General features: G+C 37.2%; 1 protein-coding gene across 9 annotated transcripts in view; it reads left to right on the forward strand.

Moving 5' to 3' along the window:
* The window catches only part of Dmxl2 (Dmx like 2), a 152,677-nt gene that overhangs the window by 96,692 nt on the left and 42,785 nt on the right, over nucleotides 1-13,200 (forward strand). For all 9 annotated transcript variants that reach the window (XM_078049610.1, XM_005316570.4, XM_005316568.5 and 6 more), the window contains exons 18-20: nucleotides 1,340-3,019; nucleotides 5,910-6,020; nucleotides 7,589-7,758. In XM_078049610.1, the coding sequence (XP_077905736.1) occupies nucleotides 1,340-3,019; nucleotides 5,910-6,020; nucleotides 7,589-7,758 (1,961 nt within the window). The remainder of the gene's footprint in view (nucleotides 1-1,339; nucleotides 3,020-5,909; nucleotides 6,021-7,588; nucleotides 7,759-13,200) is intronic.

Here is a 13,200-nt window from a genome sequence, read left to right on the forward strand (position 1 = left end):
CTGTCTATACTTTGGAAGCTATGATAGTAAAATTTCAAAGAACAAATGTATTCATGTATGAATTGCTGAAGTTTTATTTTTAAGACTTCATATAGTCATGTCTCACTTTTATTAAGTATGTTTGAATGAGGGCTGATGAATACTTTGGGGGGAAAATGTAGGATAAAAGGCTATCATTTGGCTTAAAATGATATTGAATTTAGCAAGAGGGATGAGATCATTTGGAGGGCAGCACTAGAAGCTATATTTAAAATGATCTGCCACTTACGGAATTCTAATTAAGGAGCTCTAAAATAGTGTTTTTAGGGAACCCAAATTGGAGGTTCAACACTCTTCCAATTACTGGTATTGAGTATGGGAATTTTCTTATTCCTAAAAGAGGTGTGCATTCACAACTGACAGATAACCTTGAGAAAAATTTATTATGTTTTTTTGTGGTGGATATAGATCTAGATGAATTTTTTAATCTTTCAAAATATTTGCAAGGTTTGGGATATACTCTCATAAGTTTATTGGAGCTTGTTATAGTAATCTATATTTTGCAGGGGCTTTATACAATGTTTTCAGATGTCTTATTGATAATAATATTCCAAGGGAGACAATAATTCTTCCCTGTTATTTAGATGGAACAGGCTTAGATGTTTAAATGTCTTTTTCACTCTTTTGGAGTTATTAATGGAATGAAATTTAACCCTGGCTTTCTGACCTCAAAATTACACCTTATATTGTACTATAGATGGGTAGTGTTAGTTTTTGACAGTCTGGGATAAGTGAGATTTCTGGTTCAGTGTTTAAAGTGAACACTGGTAAGGTCGGGGGAGGGGTAGAGGGAGAGGGAGAGATCTCCATTGATATGTTTAGTCTGAAAAAAAATTAATGGTAGGCGTAAATCTAGGGTCTGGATTATTTGAGGGCAGGTTTGGCACATTTGATGGACAAATTGCAATGACCACTTATGCTTCTATGAAAGTCCAGTGAGGCATGTTCTGGTGGAAAAAATACATAAATTCTGGCAAATAATACATTTATTGATTAAGGGTTGACTTGTTTTTTTTTTTTAATTTGAGTTTTATTTTGTTTACTTCATTTAAACCTAATTACCTAAAAACAAATTTTGTGATTATTTTTGCATATTTTTATTTTATCAATTGTTCAAGACTTCTATAGATATCTTGGCCAATGAATGGGCATTTAGTGTAGGACACTAGTTAGGTGGGGGATGGCAGAGTTACTCTGAAGAAGCCCAGAGTGGCTTTTAATTCATGACATTTTAGAATTTTATTATTAGCATTTTATTTTGTAGTTCTAGTGTTGTAACTGTCTGCTTTTTGTTTTTAAGGTCATCTGAGTTCCTCTTCAATTTATCCAGTATGCCTTGCACCTTATTTAGTGGTTACAACTTGTTCTGATAATAAAGTACGCTTCTGGAAATGTTGTATGGAAACAAACCCACCAAATAATACAAACAATGAGAAAGAAACCTATCATTGGAGAAGATGGCCCCTAATGAATGATGAAGGAGAAGATAATAGCAGTACAGTGAGCATTGTGGGAAGACCAGTTGCTGTTAGTTGTTCATACACAGGTCGCCTTGCAGTAGCTTATAAGCAACCTGTCCAGCACAATGGTTTTGTTTCTAAAGAATTTTCCATGCATGTTTGTATATTTGAATGTGAATCTACGGGTGGGTCAGAATGGGTTTTGGAACAAACAATTCATCTTGATGATTTGGTTAAGGTTGGGAGTGTACTTGATTCAAGAGTCAGTGTCGATAGTAATCTGTTTGTGTACAGCAAATCAGATGCACTTTTAAGCAAGGATAGATATCTTATTCCAAATATCAAGCATTTAGTACATTTGGACTGGGTGTCAAAAGAAGATGGCTCCCACATTCTCACTGTGGGGGTTGGCGCTAATATCTTCATGTATGGGAGGCTTTCAGGAATTGTGACTGAGCAAACCAATAGTAAGGATGGAGTAGCTGTCATTACTTTACCACTAGGTGGTAGTATCAAGCAAGGAGTTAGGTCAAGATGGGTTCTTCTTAGATCTATAGACTTGGTGTCTTCTGTTGATGGTACACCTTCACTGCCTGTTTCTCTTTCTTGGGTAAGAGATGGGATATTGGTGGTGGGAATGGATTGTGAAATGCATGTATATGCCCAGTGGAAGCATGCTGTCAAATTTGGAGACCCCGAAGCTGATAGTCCTGTTGCAGAAGAGACAGCAGTACGAGATCATTCTGCCTTTAAAGCTAACATGTTGTCAAGAAAAAGTATTGTTGAAGGAACAACTATTGCTGATGATGTTTTTTGCTCACCAACTGTAGTTCAAGATGGTGGCTTATTTGAGGCTGCACATGTACTTTCCCCTACTCTTCCACAGTATCATCCAACTCAGCTATTAGAATTAATGGATTTAGGTAAAGTTCGAAGGGCTAAAGCCATTCTCTCTCATTTAGTAAAATGTATTGCAGGTGAAGTTGCAATAGTTAGAGATCCTGATGCTGGAGAAGGAACTAAGCGGCATCTTTCTCGAACCATTAGTGTAAGTGGCAGTACAGCAAAGGATACAGTCACCATAGGTAAAGACGGTACTCGAGATTATACTGAGATAGATTCTATTCCTCCATTACCACTATATGCATTGCTTGCTGCAGATCAGGATACATCCTACAGAATTTCAGAAGAAAGTACAAAAATGCCACAGAACTTTGAAGATCATACCGATAGTCAATCAGAGGATCAATATTCCGAGCTGTTCCAAATCCAGGATATAACAACAGATGATATTGTTTTAGAGCCAGAAAAGAGAGAAAGCAAATCAAAAGTTATAAATCTTTCTCAATATGGACCAGCTTACTTTGGCCAGGAGCATGCTAGGGTACTTTCAAGTCATCTTATGCACTCAAGTCTACCAGGCCTTACCCGTTTGGAGCAGATGTTCCTTGTAGCATTGGCTGATACAGTGGCTACCTCCAGTACTGAACTAGATGAAAACAGAGATAAGAATTACTCAGGTAAATAGTCTTAAGAAAATTTTATAAAGTTATAAAGTTGCATTATCTGTATAATGATTCACATATCGAATTATGGTCTTTCTTTCAAACCTTGTAGGGAAAAGGTCTCCCTAATAGACAATTACTTCTATATAATATGCTTAGTTGAAAGATAAAAGACAGCTGAATCAGGCTATCACTGACACGTATGCAACTGAATTTGTGATATATAGGCCTTTTCACACACGTTCTTACACCGAAAACTTTGTGTAATTTTGAATATAGAATCTTTTGCTTTTTTTTTTAAGATTAATTCCTCTTGTGTTTTTTTTTTTTCCATTGCGTGAGTGATAAAAATGGCCCAGTTGTTAATTTTGCCATCAAATCATGAGTCTTCTGGGATCTCGTTGACTCAATTTATCTTCCCATTACTAAACACAAAAAACTTTTATAGTTATGTGATTTTCTACAAATGTTGACTTAAGAAAGAAGTTTTTAGACATTTAATATTATTTTGTGTGATTATTCTGTAACTAAAAAATTTGCAGTTGTCTTTTGAAACTGGATTATATTCTCTTCTATACAGCTAGTTGAAGGTAATTATGTTGACTGAAATGATGACATTAGCAAAGGAAACAAAAAATTATTGATCTTTCATTCATTTATTCATTCATTCATTTATTCATTCATTCAATATTGTAGAGGAATGAGGAATTGCTATGTGCCAGACACTTTGTGTGTTTTATCCCATTTAATTACCATAATAATCTTATAGTAGGTAGGTGGCTACAATTGTATTTAATTTTATAGATAAAGACACTGATCCCTAGGAATTTGACTCATCTAAGATCACATAGACATTAAGTGGGAGAAATGGAGTTCATAGGTAAAGGGTGTTGCTTCCAAGCTGGTACTCTGTTTTTAACTACTTCATGAGATTTCTAGTGAAAAATGACTTCTTCTCAAAGCCAGTTAGAAAACCTCTCTTTATATAGATTTACACCCTTGCATGTGTGCCCAGTATTTCCCTTTAGGAGATTAAAATAACAGGAGACCTTAAAGGATTTTTTCTATGACCTATTTTTTCATTGTGTTAGAAGGAAAAAAAAAAAAAAACCTTTTAAATTGTGAGGTTATGTGCAATTGAGTGAGGTTCTTCCCAGAGTAAACCTTTGTTAATATGTATTAGTTTTCACTCTGGAGTATTAAGAAGGCATGCCATAATCCATGGAAAATAGTTTAAATTTTCTGACACAAACTGTATCATTGGCTAGGAATATAAGCAGTAGCTTATCCTGGTCACAGTAGACATCTGTGAGGTAGATAAGGCAGGAATGAATGTCTCCATTTCACAGGCAAGAAATTGAAAATCAGAGATTAAATGAATTGCACATCTCAGTATAAGGATTCTGAGTAATTGGATTCTTCCATTTATTGAGGTGAGAAGACACAGGTGTTAGTAACTCTGCTTTCTCTCATACTCTATACCCAGTCTATTGGCAAATGGTGTCATTTCTTTTACATCCAGAATCCAATCATTTCTTATCACCTCTGCAGTCACTGTTGCCCTGCCTAGTTACTGACAGTCTCCTAACTGCTTCATTTATGTGAATTCAATCTGTACTTCACAAAGGACAGTGATTCGTTTGAAGTCAAGATACATTAAATCTCTCCTCTGCCTAATATATACCAGTGGCTTCCCATGTGTCATGTTAGAGTAAAAGTCAAGATCATTTTAGACTTCTGCAAGGTCCCACATATCTGGGGTCATTTCCATTTCTATGTTTCCTCTTCTTGCTGTCCCACAAACACATAAGCACATTGCTTTCTTGAAGTCTTTGCACTTACTGTTCCTTTGCATAACTGTGCAAACTGCTCTTCCACGTGTGTGCATGGTATCATTCTGTTATATCCTCAGAGTTCTGCTGAAATTTCGTTTTTTTGGAAAATTCTTCCTGGCCACACTAAATAAAATAGAGCCTTTTTATTTCAGCAGTCCTTATATCTCAATCCTGCTTTATTTCTCTTCATAACATTAATTTCCACATATTATTTGTTTGTTTATTGTCTTATCCTACTAAAATGTAAACTCCATGAGAGTATTAACTCTGCCTTTTTCACTATTAAGTCCCCAGTACCTAAACTGTGCCTCACATGTAGTAGATGCTAAATTTGTTGAATGAATAAATGGATGAATGAGTATAGGTAATGGGAAGCAGAGATGGAACTTGAACTTTAGTAATTTAAAAAAATTTGTTTTCTTCTGAAAATATTATTTATTCTTTACTCTTTGAATACTTCCTGTGTGTTAGTTACTAGTCTAGGTGCTATCAGTACCTTTGCATTGCTGTTATTCAGAAGTAGCCATAGTTTTGATTAAATTTGACATACTTGTGTACCTTTTTCAACTTTTGACTAAGTGGAATCAAATTTATATATGTAAATTTGTGGAATCAATTCATCTTAATTTTGTAATACTAAGTAGTCTGGAGAATCAAATTTCAGTCTTCAGAAGTATCATATTTCAGTCAAACTAAACAGCCCAGGAAATATTACCTGTTTAATTATGTACCAAATAATTTCCCTATAGTTATGTAACTCCTTAAATCCTTAAATCCTGACTTCATATAGGAAGTATTTTATGAATTATACCTAACTCATTACAGTTATATTTTATTATATTCCTGAATCATTTTTCATTTAGAAGTTTTAGTATTCACATGTTTTTTATAGAAATATGTTCTTTATAAAGTTATTAAAGTGTTCATAAAGGAGCACAATGAAGGTATCTTATGTATTTTATGTAAATTATTAATACAGAACTTAATTCTTATTTTGTAGCTTTTAAAAAAATCAGTTTGTGACCTTTGAATTCCTTTTTTCTTAAACATATATTCTACTTATATTACAGGAAGAGACACCTTAGATGAATGTGGTTTGAGATACTTGTTAGCTATGCGCTTGCACACATGCCTTTTAACATCACTGCCTCCTTTATACCGAGTACAGCTACTTCATCAAGGTATTCTACTTATTGTTTGACCCTTTGTACACTTTTATTTAGTATTGAAGTGGTGAGTGTGTTCATATTTGTATATGATCAGCCAGTGAATCATTATTTGTTCACCTATCGCTGGTCTTAGGATCTGTCACTTAAGTATGTACTTAACATTTTCTTATGTATCCTTCAGCTTTATCCTATGACTTTTGTGCAAGTAACTCAGTTTTTGAGACTTTACTCACTAAGATTGTAGTAACTTAGTAAATGTAGTTTTCCAGGGTTATAATAACCCAAAGTGGCTCTCTATAAAGTGGCTCTGAATTTGTCTCGTGTCTGTTCTTTTAAAATTGTATAGATTTTGCTTTTTATGTTGTTATTGTTTTTATCTTAATATAAGCATCATGTTCCAAGTTGCCAGCAAGTAAAAGTGATGTTTCAGGAAGATCTACCATATTGATCCAGTGGATTTTCATATATCTGGCATGCTACCATACACCCACCCTGATTTGAGACATAAGAATTCATATCACCTTCTTACTTACAGATTAAAAAGTATAGAATTTAGAGTGACCTGCGTAGGATGTAGGACTCTTTATTAGTAGACATATACTTAGACTCCTTGTTCAGGGCTCATTTTTATTAGACTATATTTCTTTTGAAACCTAAAGCGCCATAGAGTATGCATTAGTATTGTGGGCCCTGAAATACCAGGCTTGATGAACTGTTACTGTTACCCATGGTGCTTACCCTTTACCTATAAATGTCCTTTGAAAACATGATTTTAAATATCTACTTAATATTCTGTCATCTGTCTAAATTATATTTCATCTATCCAACTTTTAAATTTTTGAAACATTTAGATTATGTTGGTTCTAAAATTTGAATTATCATTATAATGAATGACCTTATAACCTTGCATGTAAGTATTTATGCATATTTCTGTTTATTCTTCTGTTAGTTTACTAGCAGTTGAATTCCTGAGTCAGAGGGTGTGAAAAATTTTGCCATAGCTTCAGTATTAGGCAGTTTTAATCAAGGCGTGAAAGGCATCTTTATCCCAGATTTATCCCAGATGTTCACTGGAACTCTTGTGACGTTTAGAGCTTGCTTTAAAATTAGGCTTAGCTTCTTGGCCAGAGGGAATAATGAAGTAGTTTTTAAAATTCAGTGTTGAAGGATATTAAGACTTGTTGCATTAATTTTACAAGAAGTGGCAGTGGCAGTGTGAGACAACAGCCAGGCACCTGGGCCAAATGCTTTCACTTGAATTTCAAGTGAACTGTTGATAATAAGTTTGATATATGTATGAATAGCTTAGTCTTCAAATACGTTTCATTCCAATGATAACATTTTAGTGCCTGTATTTTTGTATGGGGGGAAAGAAACCCACTTACGTTCAGGAAAAAAGTTAAGAGATTTGGGTTTTCTGTTTTCTGTTTCTCCTCTTATATTCAGAAACTTACATATAAAATCCTGAAAGATGACACACTTCCTTTCATTCTTTCATTTATATATAATTATGGAAAAATTGTTTTTGTTCTTTTTTTCTATATAGTTCTGAAGGTTATTATTTTAAATTTCCAATTTAGGTGTTTCTACATGCCATTTTGCCTGGGCTTTTCATTCTGAGGCTGAGGAAGAACTGATTAATATGATTCCAGCAATTCAAAGAGGAGACCCTCAGTGGTCTGAGTTAAGAGCAATGGGAATAGGATGGTGGGTGAGGAATATTAACACACTTCGAAGATGCATTGAAAAGGTAACTTTGCTTCATTGGATTTTGAAGTTTAAAAAGTCTTAAAGGGAAAAACACAGTATATCAGTATCTTGCTGAAAAATTGTCATGAAGAATGAATTTGTACATCTGGATATCTTAAGAATTTTATATATATATATATATGTGGTAGTTGGACACAATACCTTTATTTTATTTATTTATTTTTATGTGGTGCTGAGGGTTGAACCCAGGTCCGCGCTCATGCTAGGCAAGCACTTTACCTACTGCTGAGCTACAATCCTAGCCTGAGAATTTTTTAAATAACATTTTTTGGAGATTTTAAAAACTTGACCTTTGTCTATGTATGTATGAAATGGGAATATTTTCTATTATTAGTTGAGATATATCTTATTTTTTAATTTTTTTTTTTTTAGTTATTGATGGACCTTTATTTTATTCATTTGTTTATATGTGGTGCTTAGAATCGAACCCAGTGACTCGAACATGGTAGGCAAGTGCTCTACCACTGAGCCACAACCCCAGCCCTAAAAGGTATATCCTATTTTAAGAAAATATAAAAATTTAAATTTAGGAAGTATACTTAAGTTTTTGTCTTTTATTTCCATTGCATTAAAAAAAGTCTAGTTCAGTAAGTAGTAAACTTGCTTTACACACTTAAAATACCATTCAAAAACCAATTTTTATTTATTTCACTTGAAGAACATATCTGTGCCAGCCAGTGAAACATGATATTTTTTAAGACAGTTTTTTTCTTAAAATCAATTGATGGGTAGATTCCTTCTAGAAAAAAAGAAATTTCAATTTTTTTTTTGTTAATGGAAACTGAAAGTTCTTTCAGTGTTACATTAATCTTAACTAAGCACCTGTTATGTACCAGGCTTGGTGCTGGTTTCTTTTCATTAATCATTTCATAAAATGTTTTCTTTAGCCCCATGTTATCATGTCCATTTTATAGCAGATGGAATTAAGAATCAGAGTTTGGGTAACCTGCCCAAATTCCCAGTTAAGTGTTAGTTTTATTATATTCCTTTTCTATTTAAGCAGAGTTGAGAAAGTAAAATTATCATTCATATTTTACTTTAGGAGTCCATTGAAATTCCCTAGAGTTCAATCATTGGTACTATATTTGTGAAGTATGAATTTTTTTCTCCCAAGAATGTAGAACCTCTTCATTATTTTATTCCTCTACAATAGGAATTCTAATGTGAGAAACTTATTTAAAACATCCCATTCTGAAATATTTTAATTTGGTAGGTTGGTGGTAGGGCTGTGGCCTCTTCATATTGATTACATCTTATGATTCTGGTATACATGGTTATCAATAACATCACAGTTTAGAATATGAGTATTAAAGAATCATTTTCCTACTATGTATAAGGCAGCCAACAAAAATATCAGTATTCCAGTTCTGAAAATAGCCACAATAGGAATTTGCTCCCATATCAAGAAATAGTTTCTGCTATAAAGGAAAAGCTGATTATTTTAGCATGTAAATAATTCAGTATCTATATTAAGTATTTTATAGCCCAAAGCAGTGGAAAAAGAAAATATCATTTTACCTGAAATGTTTCAGATGTATTTTATAGAGATCTCTTTACTTTGTAAGCACTGTGGTTTTGCCATTATAATTGAGTATTTTCTGATAGGTATAATTTATTTATTATACAAGTAACTTATTTATTGAAAATAAATAAAAGGACTATGTAAAATTTTTGTCCTGAAATATTTTTTATAAATCTTTAGCTGAATATCAGTAATAATTTCTTAAAAGATGACAGAACATATGGAAGCACTAAGTTAAATGACGAGAGAAGAGAAAAATACTAAAGGGAAAGGAAATTAAAGAATATTGACAGTAAAACATTTTGTGTTGCAATTTTAGATATTTTTTCCAATTTCTTCCATAATTCAGTAGCTTCTTGCTTTACCATTGGTCGATGAGTTCTAATAAAATATTCACTGGTTTTTGTTAGCCTCTGCAAAAATCACTAAAATTATCTCAGCATCTTTGAGGACTACAATATAGTCTGTATGCTATTGTGTTCAAAACAATACAATTACATGTAATAATGATATTGTCTTAATTTTTAAACTGACAAAATTGATTAATGCTATATAAATTCAGCAACTTTGGTCATCTGAGTCAAAGGGTATTACAAATTATAGTACATGGAGAATTATATACTCAATGAAACTTTTTAAAAAATGTAATTATTAAAAACTAAAATTTGTAAGCCAGGGGCTGTATGTTTAGCTTATTGGCAAAATGCCATATGTGAGGCTCTAGGCTCAATGTCTAGCCCCAAAATAAATATACTATACTAGTTGAGAGAACCTTAAATTGTGAAATCATATTTACCATAGACATCAATATTTTTTGAGTTTTACAAAACATTAAGAAATGGAGGGTTTGGAGAGGAAGATGGCAGCGAAGGGAGTGCATCACCCCAGTGTGCCGCGTCACTGAGTGGGAGAAAGACGAGGTGAAACGGCTGAAGGCTATCTTGTTGGGAATTTCCAGTGAAATTGAGGTGCTCCAGAATCTAGTGGAGGGATTTCCATCACGTGAGGTTCGGCTGCGGGAGCCCGGTCCAGGGCGATTTCTCCGTGATTTCTCCGCACAGAGGGTCACATTGCCTGATCGGCGGAACGCCCCACAGCTGGAGTCTGCGGCGCTCGCGCTGGGAAACAGCGAGGTGCCGGAGCGGGGGTGCATTGATGCGGATTCTGGGGGCTCTCGCCAGTGGTACAATGGCCGCGCTTAGTGCAGAGTTCCGGCTTTGAGACAGGAGAGAAGCGGTCCAGTTCGGTTCCCGACGTGGGTCAGACCACAGAGGAGCACAGCAGCCGCCATCTTGGAGTGATGATGTAATCATCCCTGTTTTCTACTGATCTCAGCTCATTCAGCTACGGAACAGGTGATTTCAGGCTGGTATTTGCCTGCGTCTCGCAGACAGATTGCATAGGCTCGGGACTGGAAACCTATGGAGAATACTCCTGGGGGCTCGTTCCTGGCAAGGCATGCGCTGGGCTCTGAGCGGCCGGATTCTGGTTCCCGGGGCAGCCTTGGCCCAGGGTTGGGGAACCTGTGGAGACTGCGTGTGGAGGTCAGCTCCAAGTGGAGCGTGCGCGGAGCTTGGGGCGGCTGGGTTCTGACTCCCGGTACAATTTTGGCCCGGGGCTGGGGAGCCCGCGGGGACCGCGTCTTTGAGCCTGCGCCCAGTGGAGCGTGCACCGAGTTTGGAAAGCTTGGAGCGGCCGGGCTCTGGCTCCCGGAGCTGCTTTGGCCTGGGGCTGGGGAACCCGCGGGGGGTGCTCCTTGGAGCCAGCCCCCAGCGGAGCTTGCGTCGGGATCAGAGAGGCCGGGTTCTGGCTCCCGAAGCTACTTTAGCCCAGGACTGGGGAACCTGCGGTGACTGCTTCTCGGTCCGGGTCCTGCTGGGTGCTGTGGGGGCGGGGTGGGCAGAGTGGAGCTGCCGCCTGTGCCCAGAGCAGGCTAACTGACCCGCCAGCATGGTAGCATGACACCCCAACTGCAGCTGGGGCCGAAGACAGTAGCCGCCCACGCCTAGAATAGGACCAGCGACCCGATGACGTGGTAGCCAAGTAACTCCATTTGGAGTAGGGGCTGTGCAGAGCCGCCATCTGAGCCTGCAAGGTAGGCAGACCTTTGACCCACTGGCAAGACAGGCCCGGTAGCCTGCCAGCGTGGTGGACACATAGCACCGAGGCAGTCACTGGTTGGAGTGGTGGTGGAGCAGGGCCGCCGCCCGTTTCAGGAGGGGGCTCAGCCACCTGTTGGAGAGGCAGTCAGGTACCCCCATTGGGAGTGGGGGCTGTGCAGAACTGCTGCCCGAGCCCGCAGGGTGGGCAGACCTGCGACCCACCGGCGGAACAGGCCTAGAGGCTTGCCAGTGTAGTAGACACGTCACACCAATTGGAGTGGGGATCGAGCAGAGCCGCCCCCCACATCCGGATCAGGACCAACGACCCGAGGGTGTGGTAGTTACGTCACCACATTTGTAGTGGGGGCAGAGCAGAGCTGCCACCCGTGCCCGCAGGGGGGGCAGACCTGCGACCGACCAGCGTGGTAGACAGACCACCCTAATTAGAGGAGGAGCACAGCCACTACCCGCCCTGCAAGGGAGACTTCCCAACTATACAAGAGCAATATAAATAAATAGGGGTAAATTTCAAAAACACATCAGTTTCACCAAGCAGAAAGAAACGCGAGCAGTATGAAAAGACAAGGAAAGAAAGGATCACAAGCAATGCAGGTCAACTCAACTTTAGAAGAAGTAATAGCTGCAACAGATGGAATGTCAGATAAAGAGTTCAGGATATACATGCTTCAGATGATCTGGAGTCTCAAGGAAGACATGAGACAGCAAAATCAGACAATGAAAGATCACATTGACAAGGAACTACATAAACGAATCCAGGAAGTAAAAGATCAATTTCACAGGGAGATAGAGGTAATAAAAAACAAACAAATAGAAATCCTAGAAATGCAGGAAGCAATAAACCAACTTAAAAACTCAATTGAGAATACTACCAGCAGAGTAGATCACTTAGAAGATAGAACATCAGACAATGAAGACAAAGTATTTCAACTTGAAAAGAACATAGACAGCTCAGCAAGTCTGCTAAGAAACCATGAGCAGAACATCCAAGAATTATGGGATAATATTAAAAGACCAAATTTAAGAGTCATTGGGATACAGGAAGGCACAGAGCTCCAAACCAAAGGAATAAACCATCTATTCAGTGAAATAATATGAGAAAACTTCCCAGACTTGAAGATTGAGACAGAATCCCAAATCCTAGAAGCCTACAGGATGCCGAATGTGCAAAATCATAAGAGATCCACACCTAGACACATTATAATGAAGTTGTTCAACATACAGAATAAGGAGAGAATTTTAAAAGTTACAAGAGAAAGGAAGCAGATTACATTTAGGGGTAAACCAATCAGGATAACAGACTCTGAAAGCTAGAAGATCCTGGAATAACATATTTCAACACTGAAAGAAAATGGGTTCCAACCAAGAATCGTGTATCCAGCGAAATTAAGCTTCAAGATGGAAGATGAAATTAAAACCTTCCACGATAAACAAAAGTTAAAAGAATTCGCAGCTAGAAAACCACCTCTTCAAAAAATCCTTGGCAAAACATTACAGGAAGAGGAAATGGAAAATAACATTGAAAAACAACAGTGGGAAGTAGGACAGTAAAGGGGGGAAAGTAATCAAAGAGGAAAACAAAATCAGGTTTAGTAACATTAATAAACAAATATGGCTGGAAGAACAAACCATATCTCAATAATAACCCTAAAACTCACCAATTAAGAGACACAGGCTAGTTGAACGGATCACAAAACAAGACCCAACAATATGCTGCCTACAGGAGACGCATCTGATAGGAAAAGATATAGATAGACTGAAGGTGAAAGGTTGGGAAAAA

The sequence above is a fragment of the Ictidomys tridecemlineatus genome, chromosome 5, assembly GCF_052094955.1.
Source record: "Ictidomys tridecemlineatus isolate mIctTri1 chromosome 5, mIctTri1.hap1, whole genome shotgun sequence".
In the NCBI taxonomy this organism is placed as follows: Eukaryota; Metazoa; Chordata; class Mammalia; order Rodentia; family Sciuridae; genus Ictidomys; species Ictidomys tridecemlineatus.